Here is a 22835-nt window from a genome sequence, read left to right on the forward strand (position 1 = left end):
AGCCAATGGGAGCGCGGCGGGGGCGGGGCGGCGCGAACCCGCCTGACCCCGCGGCTTGGCAGCGCGGCGCGATGACTGGACAAGTTCTTTAAAGGGGCCGCGCCCCCCCCGCGGGGCGACCCGAGGAAGGCCGGGATCTGGCGCCTGCCGCGACCCCGCGGGAGGCCCCGGAGCCCTCCCCCAGTTCTAGTCCCGGCCGCCGCCAGGCGCCGAGCCGAGTCCGGGCAGTGCGGGCAGAGCGGCACGGCCCCTTTAAGGCCGTCCCCTGCCCTTCGCCCCAGTAACAGCTGATTGCAGCGCGCGGGGGGGCGGCGGGCCAATGGGCTGCCTGCACGTCCCGCCCACGTGACTCCCACGCGCTGCACGCGGCGCTGCCCGGCGGGAGCCTCCCGCCGCCTTAAAGGGGCCGCGCGGGGCGGAGGGGAGAGGGGAGCCGGGACCGGCTGCGGGGCTGCTCCCGGTACCCGGGGCGGCCTCCACGGGGCGGGAGGGGGCTGCGGGGCCCTGCGCGGCTCGGGGGGCGCCGGAACCAGGCAGCGCCCGGCTGCTCCGCTCGGGGCTGCTCCGCCCCTCGCCTCACAGCGTTCCCCTGCGCCCAGCGCACGGGGCCACCGGAGGGGACCGGGCCCTGACCCGCTGAACGCCTGCGGGGAGCCCAGGGGCGGCCTCGCCCCGAGTCGCCCCCCCTTCACTCACCTCCCGCCTGTGGGGTCCACACGGGGCCTCCCCCTGAGCGCGGAGCCCCCTTTAAGGCCGGCTGCCTCGGCGGCGCGGCCGGCTCCAGCTGACAGCCCGGGGGCGCCGGTGACGTCACGGTGACCTCAGCCAACCGCGTCACGCCGGCCGCCTGCCCTTATATGGACGGGCTCTTGCGCAACACCCCCCCCTTACCCCCTCCAACCCCCTCCCCCGCCCCCCCCCGTTCCTCCCCCCCCTCCCGCCCCCCCCCCCCCCCCGGTGGCGGCCGCTGGGGGGAGCCCGGCCCCGGCCCGAGCCTGCGGGGGGGGGGGGGGGGCGCGGGGCCTTCCTCCTCCCCCCCCCCTCCTCTTCCTCCTCCTGCTCTCAGCAGCAGCAGCACCGGGGGGGCCCCGTTGTGTGCTGTCCCGCCCCCCCCCACCCCCCCCCCCGGTGCGGCGGCCGCATGTGACCGCCGTCACCTGACCAACATGGCCGGGGCCGCCCGCCGCCGCCGCTGAGCCCGCTGCCGCCGCCAGGTAACGCCGGGACCGGCGGCAGCGGGGCCCCCCCGGTCCCCGTACCCCCCTCCCCCCATCCCCCCTGCGGTCTCCCCACCCCCCCGTGTGTCCCCCCCCCCCGGTCCCCCCGTGTCCCCCCCCCAGGATGGTGGAGGGCCCCCCCCAGGATTTGGGGGTTCTTTGGGGTTCGGGGTTTGGGCTCCCCCCCCCCCCCGGGGCTCGCTGTGCCGCCTCTCCCCGCTCGGCCCCATCCCAAAGGGCCCGGGGAGTGCTCGGTGCTGCGGGCAGGCTGCTGTGGGCCCCCCCCCGTGCCCCCTGCCACCGGCACTGCGGCTGACGAGGTCCCATTGTACCCCCCCGAGTCCCCCTCTGTCCCCTCTCAGTCCCCTCCACCCCTTCTTGGTCCCCCTCTGTCCTCTCTCGGTCCCTCGCATCCCCTCTTGGCCCCCATCCACCCCCCCCTCCAGTCCCCTTCCATCCCTTCTTGGTCCCCCTCCATCCTCCCTGCATCCCCTTTCAGTCCCCTCAATCCCCCCCCCCCCCCCCAGTCCCCTTCCATCCCCTCTCAGTCCCTTCCATCCCCTCTTGGTTCCCCTCCATCCCTTCACAGCTCCCTCCATCCCCTCTCGGTCCCTTCCATCTGGTCCCCTTCCATCCCCTGTGTCCCCTCCATCCCCTGTGTCCCCTCCATCCCTCCTCAGCCCCTCCAGATGTGCTCTTAGTCCAAATCCCTCCAAGCAGCTGGGGGACAAGAGGGAACCGAGGGGCGCTGGGGGCTCACGGGGGGGATTTTGGGCTCCGTGGGGACGGTGCCACGCTCACCCCCCGCTCACCCCCAGCCTTCCCGGGCTGCTTTCCCTCTCCCAGCAGGAGCCGATAATGGAGGGCTTCCTCCGGAGCGTGGAGAAGGACCTGAACATCGACCGCCGGCAGCTGGCGGCCGCCGCCGAGGGGACACACGTCACGGCGCTGGTCCCGCAGAAATGGCTGGGCAGCCTGAAGGAGCGCCGCGTGCTGCCTGGCCTGTGCCCGCGGCCCGAGGGGCTGAGCGAGGTGGAGGTGAGGACCTTCCTGCAGCGCTCCGTGCAGAAGCTGCCGGCGGGCTGGACGCGGGTGGAGATCCACGGGCTGAGGAAGGAGCGCCTGGCGCAGCCCCTGCGCGTCCCACCCGCCGCCGCCGTTGAGGCCCGAAACGGCAGCCCCGAGACGCTGCACGGCTTCATGCACCGCGTCGCCTCGCAGAACTACCGCAACCTGTGGTGCCGGGCTCACGGCCGCTACGTGCGGCCGTACCGGCACGCTCACGCGCCGCCCGCCGTGCTGGCCCTCGACGCCCTCCGGGCTGCCCTGCAGAAGGCGTACGGCTGCCCCGTCCTCCCGGTGGGTAAGAACGTGCCCGGTGCTTCCCCCGCCAAGGAGAGCGCTGCGAGGGGGAGCCCCTCCTGCCCCAACGTGCTGCAGGCCGAGGCTCTGCTGGAGTCGGCCGAGATGCTGTATGTCATCTACCCGTACGTGCAGTACTGCCTGCACGACATCGTGACTTTCAGCCCGGCGAAGCTCACCAACAGCCACGCCAAGATCCTCTTCCTCCTCTTCCACGTGCTGCAGGCCATGAGGGCCTGTCACCAAGCGGGGCTGGCTTGCGGCGCCTTCTCCCTGCACGACGTGGCCGTGGATGAGAAGCTCTGCAGCCGGCTCCGGGTGAACTTCAGAGAGTACGAGGGACCCAGGAAGGAAGAAGGGAACGCGGAGGCCGGGCTGGAACGACTGAGCGAGCAAAGCGGCGCTGGGGCACGAGAGGAGGCGGCGAGGTGCTCCACCTGCCAGAAGGACCTCCGGGACCTGGTGTTGCAGTGGGTACACGGGCGGGTTAGCAACTTCGACTACCTAATGCGTTTAAACAGTTTGGCTGGGAGGAGAATGGGAGACCCCAACTACCACCCGGTTCTTCCCTGGGTGGTGGACTTCACTACCAAAAACGGCAAGTTCAGGGACCTGAGGAAATCCAAATTCCGCCTCAACAAGGGAGACAAGCAGCTGGACTTCACCTACGAGATGACCAAGCAGGCGTTCGTTGCTGGCGGGTCAAGCGGGGAGCAGCTCCACGTCCCCCATCACATCTCCGACGTCCTCTCAGATATCACCTACTACGTGTACACGGCTCGGAGGACGCCCAAGTCGGTGCTGTGCTGCCACGTGAGGTCCCAGTGGGAGCCCAACGAGTACCCGGCCAGCATGGAGCGCATGCAGAGCTGGACCCCGGACGAGTGCATCCCGGAGTTTTATACCGACCCCTCCATCTTCCGATCCATCCACCCGGACATGCCCGACCTGGACGTGCCGTCGTGGTGCAGCTCCTACGAGGAGTTCATCGAAGTCCACCGCATGCTGCTGGAGAGTCGGGAGGTCTCTCAGGACCTCCACCACTGGATCGATCTCACTTTCGGGTACAAGCTGCTGGGGAAGGACGCTGTCAAGGAGAAGAACGTCTGCCTCCACCTGGTAGACAACCACACGCACCTGACCACCTACGGGGTGGTGCAGCTCTTCGACCAGCCCCACCCCAGGCGCATGGTGGGACCTGCCTACACGCCCGCTGAAGCTCCAGCCATCGCTCGGCCCCTGCTCCAGAACATCAGGGAGGCCGTGGTTTTGGAGGACATCCAGGGCCCGGTGACGGATGCAGTTAACGGGCTGGTCCTGGAGGCTACTCCCAGCGAAACCACCTGGGCCGGCGAGAAATCCGCCGCTGGTGAGGATGATTTAGAGCAAGGCACGGAGGCCCTGGATTCGATTTCCGCGCCTAGCAGAGCTCCCGATCAGCCCTGCCCCGCCGTGCCTCCAGCACAGCCCGCCGCCCTCCCTGCTTATTCTTCTGAAGGCAAGGCCTCGGGGGTCCGACCCCTCCGCCGGAGCAAGGCGGGCGCTGTGGATCAGGCCGACAGGGATGACATGAAGATCTCCCTTCCCGAAGGCTTCAATCCGCTCCAGGCCTTGGAAGAACTGGAGAAGCTGGACAATTTCTTGGTGAAAGGCTTGAGCAGTGAGATGCAGCTGATGGAGCAGCCCTGGGAGGAGCCGCTGCTGGGTCTCTCGGACCTCTTCCAGAGGGACATGCAGGCGTTGGGCATTCTGGTGGCTGAGATAATATTTGCGCCGAGGATTCGCCCTTCGAAGCCTGATGCGTCCCTCTTGGAGCGGTTCCTGATGGTGCGCAACCTGTGCCGCTACCACCCCAAGGAGATCCCGGCCCCGCTCCAGCACGTGCTGCACGTCCTGCTGCAGCTGAGCGTGCCCGTGGAGAAGCTGCTGAAGACCAGGCTGGGCAAGGGCACGGTGCAGCTCTTTGAGTACAAACCCATCTCCCAGGGCCTGCCCCCGCCGTGTCCCACGCAGCTCCTCAGTCCCTTCAGCTCGATCGTCCCCTTCCCCACCTACTTCCCAGCTCTGCACAAATTCATCTTCACCTACCAGGCGAAGAAGGTGGAGGATGAAGGTGAGGGCCGGGAGCTCGTTTTCCAGCTGTGGCAGCAGCTGGAGGGGATCCTTTCCGAAATCACTCCTGAAGGCCTGGAGATTCTCCTGCCCTTCATATTATCCCTGATGTCCGAGGAGAACACTGCTGTCTACGCAGCATGGTATCTCTTTGAGCCTATAGCTAAATCCCTCGGCCCGAAAAATGCCAATAAATACCTGCTCAAACCATTGATCGGAGCGTACGAGACCCCCTGCTACCGCCACGGCAGGTTCTACCTGTACACGGACTGCTTCGTGGCCCAGCTGATCGTGCGCCTGGGCTTGCAGTCCTTCCTCCTCAACCTGCTGCCGCACATCCTGCAGATCCTCGTCGGCATCGAGAGCTCGCGGGAGGAGAGCAAATCCCTCCTCGGCGCGGCTGAAGACGACGAGAGCGGAGCGGGCAGCCCGGTGTCGTGCGTGTTCGGGGAGGAGATCAAAATGGACGTGGAGCACGGCTCTGCCGCCCTCGACCTCCTCGACTACACCTCCGGCGTCAGCTTCCACGACCAGGCCTACCTGCCCGAGGGCGAGGACTTCCAGAGCGGCCTCTACGTCGGGGAGTCCCTGCAGCCGCAGGAGCAGGAGCTGCTCAGCCTGGGGCGGCTGAGCGACAAGAGCAGCGCCAGCGAGGTGTCGCTGGGAGAGGACAGACCCGCCGACGGGGACTCGCAGAAGGACAAGAGCAGCCTGAAGTCCGTGGACAGCAGCCAGGACCTGAAGCAGAGCGAGGAGTCGGAGGAGGAGGAAGAGGAGCACGAGGACGAGGAGCACGAGGACGCTGCGGTCGACGCGGAGCTGGCGGTGGCCGTGGATGCTGGCGCCGCTGTGGACGCTGGCACCTCCGTGGATGTCACCCTGGCTGATGACAGCAGCGAGCCAGAGGACGGAGAGGGAGAGGAGCTGCCGGACCACTCGGATGACAAAGAGCAGACGATACTCCTGGGTAAGGCCCTGCTAGGGTTTGGCCTTTCTGCTGGGTGTGGCAAATACCCAGAAAAGCAGCGAGTGGGAGAAGGGGGGAGCCAGACCTGCCGCGGAGAAGTGGATCCAGATTCGGGGGTGTCTCTTGTCCTTTCTCAGGGACGGTGATGAAACCATCCTAAAAGGTCCGATCCCACTGAAGTGTGTGGACCTGGCACGGCTGCGGGGAGGAGGTTTGGGGTGAAAGCACGGCTTTCCGCAGTTTGCCAACAAACCAGAGACCCGTGGCTGCCTGCGGGGCGGGCAGGGTCTGGGAAGCGGCGGGCGATAGCTAATCTGCGCCGCGCCAGGCTCTGTCCTTGCGACTGTTTGTTGTTTTGCAGACACAGCCTGTAAGATGGTGAGGTGGCTCTCGGCCAAGCTGGGCCCCACCGTCACGTCCCGCTTCATCGCCAGGAACCTGCTCCGTCTGCTCACCTCCTGCTACGTCGGTAAGGTCTGCTCCTCACACCCCGGGGTCCCGGGGTGGGCTCTGCCCCAGAGCTGGGCGCCTCGTGGCTTGGGCTTAGCCTGCTGCTTCAGCTCGTGGTGTTGTCTCCGGGCAGGCCCCACCAGGCAGCAGTTTGTACCGAGCAGTGATGAGAACGGTCCCCTGAGTACGGGAAATATCTACCAGAAGCGGCCGGTCCTGGGAGATCAGGTGTCCAAGCCGGTGCTGGCCTGTCTTGTGCACGTGGCGTACCTGTACGGAGAGCCTGTCCTCACCTACCAGTACCTGCCCTACATCAGCTACCTGGTTAGTACTGACTTCTCCTCCTCTTCTCGTCTGGGTCAGGGTGGGAGCTCTGTCCAGGCATCCGAGGAGGGGAGAGGATGCACAGAAAATGTGCTCCAGCCTCCTTCGTGAGAGTTGTGCTCAGCTGAACTCCCCCTGGGGCAGCGTGGGCTGAGCAGCTCTCGCTGTGTCGGAGCGTGCGGGAGCCTTGGCTGGGAAAGGGCTGCGCTGGTGCAGCCAGGAGCGATGCTTTGACCCCCCCGCCACGAGCTCCAAACCGCTTCCAGCTGAGGACACGGCTGTGCACGTGGGCTTTGCTGTTCAGCAAGCCCAGGCCACCACGGATCTGCACCGAATTGCAGGCAGCTGCAGCCCTTCCTTCCCCATTTCAGCGGTGGGCTTTCCCCGCCAGACCTTTTGCTGGCACCCAGAGAAAAGTATTCTCTTCTGCTTTGCAGGGCGAGCAGGCTGAGACGGAGCTGGCGTGGGGTGGGACTGTGATAATGGGCAGACGGACTGCAGCGGGATTGTTGGGGCGAGTGGTTTTACAGGGGGATAGGCAGGGGAGATGTCAAAGGAGTTTTTTTCAACTGCATAAAACAGCACTGGCAAGACTTAGAAACTTTTCGTTTTGAAATTCTTAGCTGAGTAGCAAGAAGAAAGTGTGTGTGTAATGCAGCTGGTTGGAAAAACAAACCATTTTTCATCTTTTTTTTTTTGAATGGTTTAAACAGGCTTATTTTTCATATTGCTCCTTTTTAGCAGTTATAAACACTTGGGTTACTGATTGTTGTTCAAATGGAAAACTTCAATGGCTTTCTGATCATTTAAACGTAGAGGGAAGGAGGCCACAGCTGCTCATTTAAAGAAAACAAAAAAAAGCGCTGTCAGTTTTTCCAGCGTGGAAGGGGAGATTTTTGATGGGGGGGGGAAAGAAAAAAAAAAAATCCTGTTTTTCAGCAAAATCGCTCTCCACCCAACTGCGATCGTGGCTCCAGCTGTTCTGCTTTGCTGTGCTCAAGTTATTGCTTGGGGGTGATGGGGAGATGAATGCTCCTGTGAATAGCATTTGGCAACCTGATATAAAAGTGCTGAAAGCGGAGGGTCACAAATAGGGTAAAGTGAGTCCTTCCCGGAGGATTTGGCAGAGCAGCTATTTTGCGAGGGGAAGAGCCTCTGTGATGAGCTGGAAGATGGCAGGTGTACAAGAAATATAGTGGAAACCGGGACTTGTTTGTGGGTTTTGTTATTGACTCTCTTTTCTTGGGTGTTTGGTTTGTCTAGGAGTTAGGAAAGAGAATCTAGACGAACCTTTCAGTCTTGCTGCTGGCACTGTGAACTATTTGGCGGTGCTGTAACCGTCACGGGTACGTTCTCAGCAAAAAAGGATGCGCTCCTCTGCCTCGAGAAGTTGTTAGCAGCTGGATTTCTCGAAGTTGGCAGGTTTGCCCAGGCTTTGTGCCTTGGATATTTCATGCAAGGACAGTTCCTCAGCAGTCTGCGCATCCAGGCGTAACGTGGCATAAGATGAAGGCACGGATTCTTGCTCCAAGATGCTTGTCATAAGTTTTCCCTCCTCCTGTGCTGCTGAAGGATGTGGTGCCCGGGCTGGTGATGCTCTGGGCCAGTTCACGATTGTCTGTCTCCCCTCTTGAGTTTCTCAGCTGCCAGGAGCATTCTGCAGGGATATGTGCTCCATAAGACGTGCACAATTTGGGGCTGTCCACTTCTCTCCAGGCTCCTATTTGTCCTTGCATCTGTCCTTTGGTTCAGGCTCATCCCTCGAGCGCCAGACCTGTGTCGCTGCTCAGGTTCCTCTCCCGCAGGCTGTGGCTGGTGCTGGGTTTTGAGGCTGAGCTCAGGCGATCCTGGGATCACCCTCGATGTGTCCTGCTGGGGACGCAGTGGCCCGGGCACGTAAAGGGCCCCGGCACTGGAGGACTCCTTTTGCAGGTCGCACCCGGCGGTGGGTCCGGCGGCGGGCGGCTGAACAGCCGGAAGGAAGCAGGGCTGCTGGCCGCGGTGATGCTGACGCAGAAGATCGTGGTGTGTCTGTCGGACACCACGCTCATGGACATCCTCCCCAAAATCAGCCAGGAGGTGCTGCTGCCGGTGCTGGGCTTCCTCACTTCACTGGCCGTCGGGTAAGCGCTGCAGCCCGCGGTGTCTTCAGCCACAGCTTGCACAATGCAAAATCTGGGGTGTTCTGTGAGGGTCTGATGATTTTTGGGATTGTGGGGCCGTTCCTATCCAGATGTGCACATCCTTGTACTGGTCTGCAGTGTGTGTGTAGAGCTTGTGCTGCTCGAGACCTTCTGATAATGCCTGAAAACACGAGACAAGGCAGGAGGTGGGAAGCAGAGGAGGGGAAAAGGGATATGTGTAGGACAAGCTGGTAATGGATGCCCTCTTCAGTTTCCCCAGTGGTGCCCAGGCCCGTATCGTCCTGTGCGTTAAGACAATCAGCCTCATTGCCTTGATCTGCCTGCGGATCGGGCAGGAGATGGTGCAGCAGCATCTGAGCGACACGGTGAGGAACTTCTTCGGGGCGTTCTCGCTGCTGCAGGAGCTGCAGGACCAGGTCAGTGATGTGCGAGAGGTGCTCCTGCCTTCGGCCCCGTGCGCAGCTGCAGGAGTGTGGTGGGCACACCTGCATACACCAGCACCGGTGTCAGCAGCGCCCAGCCCAGGCTGTGTGTGTGTAATTACGTGGTGAGAGCGTCTGATCTCGGGAATCTTGCTGTTTTCTCCTGTCCAGGGATTGACGGCGGAGTCGCTGAGCAGCTGCGAGGTGCCAGTGATGGAGGTGCCCCTCTCGGACGGGAAGCTGCTGGCCCTGGATCCGGCAGTGCTGATGGAGTTACAGAAGGTGTTTAACCCTGAGATGGCCTACATCACCTACATCCCCTTCTCTTGCTTGCTAGGTACGGCTTGGCTCCCTTCTCCTGGGCTTTGCGAGAGCTCCTCGCTCTGTGCATGCGTGTGTGACCTCAATTCAAGAGAAATCAGAGGGCATAGACCTGTCGGGGGAAACTCAGCTTCTGCGTGGTGGCTTGGTCTGCTTGTGGTGTCGGGAGCCCACCAGGACTTCAGGCTGCTTTGGCTGGGAACGGCATGTGGCTGCCTTGGGGGGTGTTGTGTTCACAGCCCGGAGCTGCCCCCCGTTCTGTCGCTGATGGTAGGGGATGAAGGCGAGGAAATCCCTTCCCTGGGAGCCGTGCTGTCTCTTTTCAGGCGATGTCATCCGGACGGTTGTGCCCAACTACTTGCTGGTTGAGAAGCTGGCCAGCCTCTACCTGGAAAACGTGAACCCAAAGAGCCTGCAGGCGGTCAGCCTCGAGCAAGCGCCGAGCGCGGCGGGCTCAGACCAGGACACGCGAGGGTCCGAGCCGCTCCCTAGCCACCACGAGGACAGCCACTCCGGCACTTTCGGCAGCGTGCTGGTGGGGAACCGCATCCAGGTTCCTGTGGACACGCAGCGGGAAGGCCTGGGCTTACTTCGCCTCGGTGCCGGCACCGATGGCTTTATTCCGAGCTCGTCCAGCGAGGAAAACGCTCTGAAGCACGACCTGCCTCGCAGCACCCACATGCTGTGCGGGAACTGGCTGGCCTACTGGCAGTACGAGATCGGGGTGAACCAACACGACCCCCGCTTCCACTTCCACCAGATCAAGCTGCAGAGTTTCTCAGGGCATTCGGGGGCCATCAAGTGCGTGGCGCCGCTCGGCAGCGAGGACTTCTTCCTCAGCGGCAGCAAGGACAAAACCGTCCGCCTCTGGCCCTTGTACAACTACGGGGATGGCACCAGCGAGGTGCCGCCGCGGTTCACCTACTCGGAGCACAAGAAGTCTGTTTTCTACGTGAGCCAGCTGGAGGCATCGCAGCACGTGGTGAGCTGCGACGGCACCGTGCACATCTGGGACCAGTTCACAGGTAAGAAGGGAAAGGGTAAGGGCTGGGGTGAACTGGTCCAGTCCTTAAAGACAGGAATATTGATTATTGAATGTTATATACTGAATATTATATACGAATTGCGATGGCTTTTGCTAAAAACCAGCACAGAGACTGGATATCTGCCGTGTAGCTTCTCCGTATGTTTACTGCTGTAACTTATGTGTCACGTTTTCACAGGCAAACTTCTCCGGACTTTCGACGAGTTAGACAACAAGGTCCCCATCACAGCTGTGACCACCATGCCACCTCCCTATCACAGCATCTCCGTGGCCAGCGCAGACTCTGTGCTGCGTTTCATTGACCACAGGAAGCCAGGACTGCAGGTAGGGAGCCTGTTGCTTTGCAAGCCAGCCTCCTTCAGGCTTGCCCATGGCCTCCATGTGCTTAGTAAAGCAATCCTGGCTGGTCCAAAGCCAGCTGTGATGACTCCACGGAAGCCAGCTGTGCCCCAAGGTCTCTTGTCCCCTAAATTCTGGATCCCCTAGACCTTTCGCCCCTTGGTAACTGGACTCTCTCTTGCAGCACGAGTTTCGCCTGGCCAGTGGGGTGAGCGCCGGGCTCATCCGCTGCTTGGCTGTCAGCCCTAGCGGGCGCAGCGTCATGGCTGGCTTCTCCTCTGGTTTCATTGTGCTGCTGGACACCAGGACCGGACTCATCATGCGGGGGTGGCCTGCCCACGAGGGAGACATCCTGCAGATCAAGGTGAGAGGTTCAGCTGGGGGCAGTGGGGGGCTGCTTCATGGGCCTTGCTGGTCCTTGGAGGTTGTGTAGAGCATCCTGACGTGCTGCTTGGCAAAGCTCACCTGCTCCATCCTTGGGGCTTTCCTCCAGCCCTTGCTGTGTCCTTAAGTGGCTGCTCGGGCTCTCCTGCCCTGTGGTTTGTGCTGCAGGCAGGTGCTCTCACTCCAGCCTGTGCTGAACAGAGATCTCAGCCCTCCCAAGTGTCAGGCCTGCCAAGCAGATCTGTGTCGGGGCAGGGAGTAGCCACATGTCCTGTGAAGAGGCGAATATTTTGCTTCTCCTCAGCGTTTTCAGCCCCTCTTGGAGAGTGTCGCTCTAATGAGTAACTCTTGTCCATATTTACCCATCCCCAGGGAGCAGCAATGGGGCTCCAGTGTCCTCGACCCAAACGCAGGTTAAGCAAAGTTCACTAGGGTGGGTTGTTTACCCTCTCACTAGCTCTGCTAATAAGCTCTCCGGGCTTCTATCCTCAGCAGTGTTTTCTACTGAGAACTCCCCATTTCCTTGTCCCTGAGAAGGAAAATAACTTGGCAGGTGGTTTAACAGAGAGGGGAGACCACGTGGTAACCTCTTTACCCACTGCAGTAGTAGCAATGAATGATAGATAATGAATGAGTTGAGTATCAGCAGCTTTTTAAGAAGAGATGCAACCCATCTCTTGGACACTTTGCAGAGTGCTGGAGGAGGTCACCAGCTACCTGAGAGTCCTGTAGCTTGCGGTGTCCACCTGGACGCCTTGTTAATGCTGTTCAGTACTGGCTGCTGCTTGGAAATGGCTGGGGCTGTCCTAGAGGATTGCACCGAGACCGTTGGACTATTGGCAGCTACCTGCTAGTCTCATTTCCAGGATGGGTTTGGGAATCTTTACTGCAACAGCGCTGGTTCACTGGCACTTCATCTCCAACAGGCTGCAGAGGGCAATGTGCTAATCAGCTCCTCTTCGGATCATTCCCTGACCGTCTGGAAGGAACTGGAGCAGAAACCTCTGCACCACTACAAATCTGCATCTGAACCCATCCACGCATTTGACCTCTACGGCAATGAGGTGGTCACGGGCACCGTGGCCAACAAGATCGGTGTCTACTCCATGCTGGAGTCCTCAGCTCTGCCCATCAGCACGACCAAGCTGAGCTCGGAGAATTTCCGGGGTACTCTGACCAGCCTGGCGGTGCTGCCCACAAAATGCCATCTCCTGCTAGGCTCGGACAACGGCGTGATACGCCTCCTGGCGTAGCAGCCCCAGCCCAGGAGCTTGTGGCCATCCCACAGCTCTGGTTGTAGAGCTGAAAGCCGGCAGCGCCGCTCGCAGAAGAGGCAGAGTTAGGTGTTTCTGAACGGACGATGCAGGGGGGAGGTGTACTCGTCGGTGAGCACTTGGTAAAGCATCTCTAACCTCTATCTCTAAAAAAAAAAAAAGAAAAAAAAAAGAAAAGCCATAACTGAGAAACCTCCACTGCTGCTGGGAGAAATATTGGGTGTTGTAGGTCACTGTCACCCCTGCAGAGAGGCCTGGAGCTTTTTCTGTACCACGTGTGCCTGATCCCCAGGGGACTGTGAGCTGCCCTCCAGGGAAATGTGGACCATGGGTGTCCTCCCTCCTTCCATTACGGGGTAAGAGGTAGCCCTTGACACGAGTACAACAGTTTAGCTGACACGAATACAACAGTTTAGCTACTGCCATCTGCACTTACCCTTCGCACTCCGCTCCTGACCAACTGAACAGTCTTACTGGGATAGGGTAAGTGGGCACTGCTGCGTGGTGCCAGGCTTATCCTCCTCCTCTGGTCTGTGGGTTCGAGGCCCAGAGGATGCACTCTATTACCTTGAGGTTCTGCTGCCCACGTGCGAGCCTGTATGGGAGGAGGAGAGGTTAACTAGAGCACTCCTGTTGCCTTACTGGTTCCAGCGCAGAGTAGGAAGGCAGGTCAGCCAAGGCAGGAGCCCTGTATCTGCTGCACGGGTTCGTTTGGGAATGAGCTGCTGCAGAGGGATTGTTTGGGATGTGACCCTCTGGAGAGGCCAGAACTAGGTGCTTGCGTCAGGGTTTTTGCTTCTGGAGCAGAAAGGTGGGGATGGATTGTTGCTGGTTCCTGCCCCGGCAGCACTGCATCCCGTAATTATCAGCGGGGTGAGGAATGCTGCGTGCTGTGCGTTGGCAGAGTTTCTCAAGCAATTCCCTTTCTCATCCTCTCTCCCCTCCTTTGTGCCGGTCAGACTCCCGGGGAAGACAGAGCAGCAGGAAGGTGCTCAGTTCTGCCCCTTCTCACCGTAGGGTCGAAACGTGGGGGCACAATCCAGCACAGTCCCCTTCTGGCCTTCCCTTTGGGGCAGCACTGTTTGCTCCCACTCCTCTGTAACCCAAAGGTGAGGAGAACGCTCTTTGACCCGGCAGCAGGAGCAGTTGCCTCACTTCTCTTACAGCGCTTTTCCAATCCATCCTTCAGCCTAAGTCAGAGCCAGTACTGGGGGAGCGGGAAGCTCTCCTCTTGGGCAGAGGAGGAGCCTGCTGTGAGTTGTCCTGGAAGGGGAAAGGGCTTCCCCCAGCTGCCAGTCCGAGCCAGGGAGCTGGGCAGGCTGCCCAAGGCTTCCAGGAGGGTGGGGAGGTGAGCGCTTGGCCCTGGCTATCCTTCTGACCCAAGGGGAGCTCTCAGTCCCGCGTTGCCTATTAACCATTTGCAATAGATGTAAATATTTACTTCTAATAAACTCTTTGAAAGAGATGTGCAGAAGTGTGTGGAGGAGCGCTCGGTGCCGGGCTGGGTGCGCTGAAGGGGCCCAGGTGCGGCGTGGCTCGGTGGCTCGGTGCGTTGGCTGCAGCTCTGCATTCAGGCACCACTCGTGGTCCTGGAAGAGGGATGCTGCGAAGATGCCCCGGCTGTAAGGTAGGACTGCTGCACAGGGCTTGGATCCGCTTTCCAAGGGGAAGAAGCTCCCTGTGTTGCAGTGCTATGTCCCGAGGGAGTTTCGGGTTGCAGAGCACAGCTCCAGCTCCGTTCGTTCCCACCGCCTGGGGTGAGTTTGGAAACCGTGAGCTGTCACAAGGGAAGGATGGCTGCAACTGCTGCAGTCCTTAGGAACTCCTGTCACGCTGAGGACGTGGCCGGAGCCGTATCCTGTGCTGGGAAGGATCACTTGTTTCTGCATGCGGCACGAAACTGGACAGCGCTGCTGGAGTTCTGCCTGTCCCCAGGACCTTTCCTCCGTACCCAAACAGTGCATGCGCTGCAGGGCCAGCTGCTGACAGGGCTCCGGCTCCTGCTGTGCCCCAGGAGAAGCAGCAGCTGCTCTCAGATGCCCAGCCCGCACGCTGCCTGGGTCCATGGCCACGGGGCCCCGGGCACCTGCTCGCTGTTAAAAACCGTGCCTCGTGCTCGCTGCAGCACAAGCAGCCGGGCTGCGGGGAGGAAATAGCTGAGGCTTCCTGCAAAGAAAATTCCCAAACCAGAGAGAGCCCTGTGGCAGTAAATACCGAGCCCTACATTTTCACTGGAGTTATGAATAAAAGGGAGCATTCCCAGCACAGGGGGTGCATGGAAAGCAGAGCCACTGCTAGGGCAGCTGACTTCTCCCACCAGCAGAAATAACGTTTCAGAGCTGGTAAACTCAAGGTTAACGCTGTTTTGAAGGTGCAGCAGCATAAGCTGTCTCCCCATCTCCAGATACACCACAAACTCACTCTTATGCCCCAAACAAATGTTTAACCGGATGCTGTAAGTCAATATTTGCTTGCCAAATTCTCAAACAGGGGGTGGTGCTGAAGGTCACTCTCGGTGGGTCGGAGGGCTGGGCAAGAGGCTGTGCCCCATGCAGAGCCATCGGCCGGGCCAAAGCAGGTGCCAGCTCCAACGTGGACACCAACAACAGGTAAGGGGCACGCAAAGGAGGATTTTTGAGAAATGGGGGCATTTCCAAGGAGCAATAGTGCTTTCCCGGGGAGGGTGTAGGACTGGCAGAGAGTTAAAGGATGGGCACCACAAAGTACAGGGCGTTTGGGGGTCGTATGTGGCTGCAGGATTTGGGGTGAGGGGGCATGACGCGGTCTCAAGTTTTGCCTCTGCTGCTTGGCAGCTGGGGTTGCAGCCCAGCAGTTTCAGGTCAAAGCTGGGACTGCTTGGAGAGTGGAAAGCAGCCCCAGGAATTAAGCATACAGCTACCACGGCAATGCCTGGGTTCTGGATGGAGGGTCCATGTTAAAGAAAAGAGGGGTTATTTCTGTTCGAGCAGGAAAAGTAGCTGGTTGAAGCAGTGGCCAGGGGGAGGGTGGGGTTTCATCCACTGCCCTGGAAGCTCCCCCTGTCCTGTACTGGAACTGAAGCACAGGGGTGGGAGAGGCCGGGTTTGCCGGCAAAGGGGGAAGGCAAGTGCTGGGAAGGGGAGGACTCTCTATTCCAGGACTAAGTGCTGATAAATTGCGCTGGTGTCGTGCTTCCTACCTGCAAATTCCCTCCCAGGCAGCACTTGCTGAGTGCCTGTGGCCCCGCAGAAGCAGGTTAGTATCCCTTCTCAAAAGAGCTGGGGCACAGCCGAGAAAGGACGCCGTGCCCGCACCTCGGTGCTTTGCACGGGGAAGGAGCAGAGGCTCTTGTCTTCTTCCAGAGGCACAATGTGTGTAGGGCTGATTAGGGAAATACCATTTGCAATCCAGATGAATGAGGGTGTTGGGGTCAGAAATGCAGTTTCCTAGCAAGAAAGTGTCGTGCGAGAGCCTAGCTGTGGTTACAGCTCTGATCCGGCACCGGTCCCCCGTTCCTCTCTGATTTCTCTGCCTTGGCGTTGGACCCAGGAGTCCTGTGTTGTTTCTTTGCAGCATTGTTCATCTCCCTACTGCCTTCTGCAAGCTCCTGCGCCAACCTGTTTGGCCAGGTTGATAATTTTCTCCCTGTAGACCTGAATAAGCTCAGCTTGCTGCTGCCAGGCAGCTGGAAATAACTCCTCTCTCAGCTGGTCCTTCTGTTCCAGAAATATGGTGTTGCTCTGGGGGCTGTTGCTGCTCTGCCTATCTGCTCTGCACACTCAGCTACGGGTAAGTCGCTTCCCTCCCGTGGTTTTGGGGCCTCTCCTGGCCAGCAAAAAGGGCAAAGGCAGCGAGGTTGTTCTCCAGCCTCTGGGGCAAATACTGCCTGACGTTTCTGCGTGAGCTGTGGAGGACATTGCTCCCCTGCTACGGCGTTAGCTTGTGCCCCAGTGCAGGAAGGTTTCTAATCTGCCTTTCCCTATCTAAAATGTTGGTGGATGTTCCCATTACTCAAGGGGATTTCTGTAGAAAATCTTTAGAAACTTGGCTTCAATTGTATTTAGTGACCGTGACATTCAGGGGTTAATAGGACATTGTTTTAATAACAGCTTTTTTTTTTCCCCTCTGTTTTAAATCTGGATCCCTTTCAGATCTGAGATTGCAAAACTGCCTGAAGAATACATTATTTCATACCCTTCTTACCCAGTCCCTTTCCAAACAAATCCAGCAGCATTTGCAGCCTCTCCCAGCTCCTGCTCATTTCCACGTCCCCTCAGCGGACCCCACTGTCCCTGTTTCTGCATCCTAAAGCCTTGTCCCTGCTACAGCCACACGAGCACCTCAGGACTGCCGCAGCCAGGCTGCTGCCAGCTTCTGACCTGGCCCCACGGGAATGTGTTAGGAGTAGGGGCGGAGAAGACTGACTCTGGAAATTCGGAGGAAATTTATCAGCGACCTGACTTTGCTGTTTTCCTTTCCAGCTCCCTTTGGCTCAGGCCATTGAGCAACAGCATCTCTCCTTAGATGAAGTCGTGAACCTGAAGGTAAGCAGCCACCGGTTCCATCCCAGGGACTTGCTCTTACACTGTGTACTTGCAGCAGTTTTCCAGACTGAGCCCAGGCAGTGTGATCTAGCAGTGGCAGTGCAAGAAGTCCATTTTGTGCAGACTTCCCTCCCTGCCTCACCTGCTGCTGCTGCTGACGCTGTGCTCCGTTGTGTTGGATGCTCTAGCCCAGGTAGCTGGGCAGCACGGAGTAAATGTCAGCAGCTGACCGTGCAGGGACTGGCAGGTGAATTATTTCACTCCTGACTGCTAAGGGAAGATGAAGAAAACAACTAGCTGTGAGGGTGAGAAGGAGAAAGGCTCGTAGCTGATGCTAACCACCGAGCAGCAGAGGAATGTCATCCAAATGCTGGTGAGAACAGCGAGATCTGAGGCAAAAGCACGTGTTTAAGACCCTGCAAATATAAGGACAATAGCAGCAGTGCTATAGTCTAAAGCTTAGACAACTGGAAAATGAGGATTTTGGAAAGAAAAGCAATGGAATAAAACAGACGAGTCAAGAGGAGACAGATGCCTGGAGGAGGATCTGAGCCAGAACGGATCAAGGCTGTGACAGCAGCAGAGGGTGCTGACCGATGCATGAGGCAGATCCGCAGTCCCAAAATATGTGAGAGGAGGAGGTGAAATCAAGGTTGAGGCTGAGCAGGTGGCGGCTCCTGTCCCCGCAGCAGGTCTGCTGGGTTCATTTACCTGGGGCAGGCCCTGAGAGCAGGCAGAGGGGGAACCACTGCAAGCCCCCGACTCGAGTCCATTTTCCTGGCATAAAGACATCCATTTTTCCAACCTTACGGAGGTGCTGTTAACCTCAAGGTTAAAACATAAATCAAAGCAAGGTCGCCACGAGAGTAGAGAAGTTGGAGTTTTCTCAGCCCATTTAATTGTAGTGTCAAACCCACTAGGGAGGCAGTGCTCCTGCTTTCCCACTGCTCTACCCTTCTCGTTTCTCCCCAGGACCTGAAAGGAGATGAAAAGGTACTGGCTGCTCTGCCAGGAGCTGTCCCAACCCTGCCGGATGCAAAGCTCTCAGACGCCTGGGAGGAGGCCTACAGAACGGCGTTACCTTTCCCCACCACCCCAGAAGGAATCGAGAATGATGAGAGCCCTGAAGATACGGCCACAGCTGGGGCTGGGAACTGTCACGGACAGGAACTGGCTGGGGAAGTCCTCTCTTCTGAAGAGGAAGGAGAGGATGAAGACAACCAAAGCTGTGACATAACCTGGAAGAAGAGCCAGAGGCTAGCAAAAGGGTTGATGAAATTCAGCATCGATCTCCTGAGAGAGGTCCAGCAGGAGTCTGACAGAAGCAATGTGATCCTGTCTCCCCTCAGCATCGCCCTCGCCTTGTCCCACCTGGCACTGGGTAAATTCTGCACTACCAAAGCACCCGTTCCTGCCTTTCCTTGCACCCCCTCCTGGAGGCACCAGGAGCCAATGTGCAAAATGCTGCACCTTCCACTTAAATCCACTCCCGCAGCTTTAATTAGGGACTATTACAATTAAAGCTGCTCTCTGTAGCCCGTGTTGAGGATCCTCCTCTCACATTTCTCCAGCATCTTTTGTAAGGCACCCTATCTTTCTAAAAGGAGAGTAATGTCCCTGTTTTCCACTACACGGGCATGAACTAACGGGGATTTGCCTTTGCTTTAGGAGCAGCAAACCAGACCGAGAAGCACCTGCTGGAGGTGATGCACCTGGAATCCGTGCCCTGTCTCCACCACATGCTGAGCACCCTTCGCAGAAGGCTGGCAGAAGCCACGCTCAGCCTTGCGTCGCGGGTGTACCTGCAGAAAGGTGAGAGCTGGCTCAGGTGGTCCCCAGGGATGTGGGATAAAACTCTCAGAGTGACAGAGAGAGATGGGAGCCTGCTGCTGTACTGGGAACATATTTCCGTTTCCCTAAGTGCTTCCCCTGGGGAGCATCATGCATACTGAGCAATTTTTTTCAAGGTATGGTGACTTCACATGGAATTCTTCCTCTCTGCTAGGATTTGAGGTGAAAGAGAAGTTCCTGGAGGATTCAGAAAAATTCTATGGGGCAAAGCCTGTGAGCCTTTCTGGGAGCAGCGAGGATGACGTCGAGGCCATAAACAAGTGGGTAAAGGAGGCAACTAATGGGCAAATACCCACCTTCCTGCAGCAGCTCCCTGAAAACACAGTGATGCTCTTGCTCAATGCAATCCATTTCCATGGTGAGCTCCACAGGTCTTACTTTTCAAGCCTGATCATCTCGAGGAATAGTTAGAAATCTAGTTTTCTGCCAACGCTGTAGTTGAATGGCATCTCTTTTTATTGCTTCCTGCTAGTCAATCTGCTTGTTCTTTTCTTGTGCATCTGCTGTTCCTCTTGCTTTGATTTCTTTACAGTAATGATCCCCAACTCTTTCACATGTGCTAAAAATGTTGCTTGACTGTAGAGTCAGAATACAGCAGGTGGAACCTGTGGTATTTTTGCGTCCTGGTTCAGGATCCCAGACAGCCGCACATCACTGCTCATCTTAACCAAAGCAGGTCACATGCAGCCCGCTGCACACCGACCGTACAGCTTGGAGGCAGCTTCTGTGGATTTATTTCTGACTACAGTGTGGTGGTCAGGCACGTCTTCCTCTTTTAACTCCCCGAGAGCTGTGCATCAAAGACCAAATGCTTCCAGGGTAAATCTGCAAATATTTTTTAGCTTGGTTTTGGAGCACCCGTTTCACTGTACGCAACACAAAGCGACACTTCATTTTTTTCAAAGCACTTCACAAGCGTACATGGCTTTATCTTCATAGCCTTCAGTAATCTCCCACGCTGAGGCATGAGGATTAATCCTAGTTCCTTTTGTTATCCCATAGTCCCTCTCTGGAAGATAAGGGCTTCCTGTTGTTACGGTTCCTCCAGCCTCGGTACCGACTTCACTGTATTTCTACTTGCCTGGTCTCTATCTGCCTTGTCTGAGAACTCGCGCTAGGAGCGTCAGCTAGGCAGTTTGTGTTTTCCTACCCAAACGTAACTTCACTGAATTCTCAACTTTTATTTTGACAGGGTTTTGGAAGAATAAGTTTGATGCTGCCTTCACTTCACCAGATGTATTCCACCTTGACGATGATTTTGTGGTCTCAGTTGAGATGATGAAAGCCCAGAGGTACTCCCTGAGCTGGTTTACACTGGAGTCCCATGACATTCAGGTAGGGATCTCTAAAAGCACAGATTTTGACTGGAGTTTCCTCTTGCTATTTTATTTCACTGACTGCAAATGTTCTCTTCAAAATACAAATGTTTTTTTAACAAGAATAGCACACACACAATTTTAATAAGCATCACTTGTCCTTGCTTCTAGCAAGAATGTTGAACTTTTGCTCTCAGTCTCTTAGAAAAAACACAGCTATTCCTACTAAGTGAAAATTAATGTAATTTTAAAGCTCTAAGTTAAAATGAATGAGAAAATGTGGAAAGGAGTTCCCCTAAACACTGCACTGTTGGAATCCTTCGGGATACAGCTATTGCAAGTGTGGGTACAATGTTTATACATGTAAGCTTCCACCCTGCCACGTGTTTAATCTTTACCAGTCAGTGGCTGAATAGTAAAATCCGATGCTGTTATTCCAACAAGCTTTCTCCCCCTGAAGAACCCATATACCTTCCCAACAGGTTGTTTTTGTCCTACAGCTATACTGGCTCTGTAGACGAATCAGAAAAAGAACACATTAAAAATGTTATTTTCTGGACTTTCCTTCTATAAATTCTTCTGGTTGCTTTTCTTTCCAGGTGGCCAAGTTTCCCTTTAAGGGTAACGTGAGTTTTGTGGTCATTGTACCGAACCAGTACAGTTGGAATACCTCTCACGTGCTGGAGAACTTCCCTTACGGACAGCTATGCAGGCTTTTCCCCAAAGAGGTACCCACCACAGTGAAGATACCCAAAATGAAATTGGATTACCAGCTGGAACTCAACAACGTTCTCAGTCAAATGGGTAAGGCTCTAACAGGATTTGGGCAGAATAAGCGAATCTGATCAATCTGCATGGCATCTGTTCACTAGCACTAAAAACTACCAGCCTTGTTTCGAAAGCTGTGCCTCACAGCTTTGCTCCAGATAACATCCAAACCCTTTCGTTTCTTATTCCTCTCCTCTTCCTTACTCTCTGCTTGCCTAGCACCAACTGTTTTGCTCTAACGAGATGATACTATAGGGAACGCAGCTTTCGCACTTCCTCAGAATCTTTGAGGTCTTCCTATTCCCCTATTTGTAGCCAAGACCAACTTCCCGCTGTGTGTCAACTTTCTTTGTCATTTAAAATGGTGTCCAGGACATATAAATTGCTGAGAGAACACAGATCACAAAATCTGGAATTGAGATCTTATTGAAATTAAACACTATCCACTGAACCTCTAGAGGAGAATAAATCGAGTTTACTTTTTTTGTAAATTGCTTTAAAAAAAAAAATCTCCTCTGTAAAACTGTTTCCAGCCTAACAGGAAAGAGACTTCAGACCTGCAGTTGCTTTTTAAGGAAGGCCTTAAGTTCTGACACCACTGCTCTAAAAGAGGTGGACAAGCATGTAAAAACTGCTCTGGTTTTGGCACCCTCAGCTCTTTGTACTGTGAGGGGCTGGAGAACCTGGTTGGACTGCAGCTTTTATTGTGGTTGCCTGCCAGTTCTGTGGTCCTCCATGCTGGACAACGCGTGTAACAAGAAATCAGGGAACTGCTTTCTTTAGAATTCAATTTTTGAGGAAAATTGCAGTTGGTGGCACCAAATGGGAAAGGCTAATTTAAGTTTCATTCCTCCGTAGGCCTCCAGGAGCTGTTCACAAGCCCAGACCTCCAGAAGATCTCAGATGAGTCTCTTTTTGTATCCAGTATCCAGCATCAGTCCAGCCTGGAGCTTAAAGAAGACGGGGTGGAAGGATCTGCTGCTACCAGCGTTGTGATATCACGCTCGCTCTCGGCCTTCAGCCTCGACCGGCCCTTTCTCTTCATTATCTTTGAAGAAGAAATGGGCGTCCCGCTTTTTATAGGCAGTGTCCAGAACCCTAACCCCAACGCTGCTCCCCAGCTAAAAGAGCCACGGCACTCGCCTGATGCAAGAGATGACAAGGAGTACCCCATGCCCAAATAAGAGAGGAGCAGAGCCTAAGCAACCTGGGACTGCTACCTGGCCCTCTGGACCCGCTAAGAGGGGCCTCCTGTCACTGGAGACCTCCCTTCGAGGTCACAGAAGGCAATCCCTTGCTTGTTTTCCTTTACAGATCCCTAGAGACCGGCCCTGGGATATCCCATTCCAGCCCTGAGAAGCTTTTCCTGGCTGAGGTTCCCCTCTGTTGACCCTGAAAAGCTTGCTCTGCCTCTCAGTCCTGGAAGGGAGGCTTCCTTGTCCCCAGACTCTTATTAGAGTCTTTATTAAGCTCTTATTAGAGTCCCCCATAGCCCCGAATTATCATTAGCATCTGGCAGCTTGGACAGCAGCCAGGGATATTAATATGGCTCTTCCTTCCGCAGTTCCTGTGAACATGCATTCCTCAAAGTGTTCCTCTGAAAACTATCTGTGCCCACCTAGAAAACGACCTCTAAATCAACTGGAGTAGCACCCACTTGTCTGCCCTGGGATGAGGCAGAGCCATTTCAGACAGGCTCTTCTCAGACATTGCCTTTTCCCCACTCCTTGGCTGTTGGGGTCTACAGTGAGGGAAATCCCTTTGGATCCTTACCTCCAATCCTTCTCCTGGGAAATTCTAGGTTCTTGAGTAATGCTAGATTTTTCATGGCTTATTTTATAAAGCGTTTTTTAGTAATTTTTATGTTGGCAGAATAATAAAGAGTAAAGCAGAAGACGTTTGCTTAAGGTGTTACATTGAAAGACCCAACTGAGAATGGAAATAGGCAAGCAACTTGAATAATTGCAAAGATTAGGAGAAAAAAAATACTCTGGGCATTAAATACACAAAGATAGG

The 22835-nt window shown here is 56.6% G+C and overlaps 2 protein-coding genes across 7 annotated transcripts; both read left to right on the forward strand.

The window, feature by feature from the left end:
- Nucleotides 1-1056: 1056 nt before the first annotated feature.
- WDR81 (WD repeat domain 81) lies at nt 1057-13826 on the forward strand. 3 transcript variants are annotated; one of them, XM_066979683.1, is made up of 11 exons: nt 1057-1214; nt 2064-5658; nt 6020-6127; nt 6242-6432; nt 8365-8555; nt 8827-8992; nt 9170-9335; nt 9646-10344; nt 10543-10688; nt 10888-11067; nt 12014-13826. In XM_066979683.1, the coding sequence occupies exons 2-11, from the start codon at nt 2076-2078 to the stop codon at nt 12338-12340; spliced, it is 5757 nt and encodes a 1918-aa protein (XP_066835784.1). In that variant the 5' UTR covers nt 1057-1214; nt 2064-2075; the 3' UTR covers nt 12341-13826. The 3 variants fall into 3 exon arrangements, with proteins under 3 accessions (XP_066835784.1, XP_066835785.1, XP_047923913.2); XM_066979684.1 differs by having other exon boundaries at nt 1071-1214; nt 2067-5658; XM_048067956.2 differs by lacking the exon at nt 1057-1214 and having other exon boundaries at nt 2050-5658.
- Nucleotides 13827-13980: 154 nt separating this feature from the next.
- Nucleotides 13981-22713, forward strand: SERPINF2 (serpin family F member 2). 4 transcript variants are annotated; one of them, XM_066979688.1, is made up of 9 exons: nt 13981-14970; nt 16066-16129; nt 16822-16884; nt 17857-18265; nt 18553-18696; nt 18890-19093; nt 19928-20070; nt 20651-20855; nt 21678-22713. In XM_066979688.1, the coding sequence occupies exons 2-9, from the start codon at nt 16070-16072 to the stop codon at nt 22001-22003; spliced, it is 1554 nt and encodes a 517-aa protein (XP_066835789.1). In that variant the 5' UTR covers nt 13981-14970; nt 16066-16069; the 3' UTR covers nt 22004-22713. The 4 variants fall into 4 exon arrangements, with proteins under 4 accessions (XP_066835789.1, XP_013045372.3, XP_066835788.1 ...); XM_013189918.3 differs by lacking the exon at nt 13981-14970 and adding an exon at nt 15419-15595 and having other exon boundaries at nt 15914-16129; XM_066979687.1 differs by lacking the exon at nt 13981-14970 and adding an exon at nt 15419-15595 and having other exon boundaries at nt 16048-16129.
- Nucleotides 22714-22835: the final 122 nt, after the last annotated feature.

The sequence above is a fragment of the Anser cygnoides genome, chromosome 18, assembly GCF_040182565.1.
Source record: "Anser cygnoides isolate HZ-2024a breed goose chromosome 18, Taihu_goose_T2T_genome, whole genome shotgun sequence".
NCBI classification, from domain to species: Eukaryota; Metazoa; Chordata; class Aves; order Anseriformes; family Anatidae; genus Anser; species Anser cygnoides.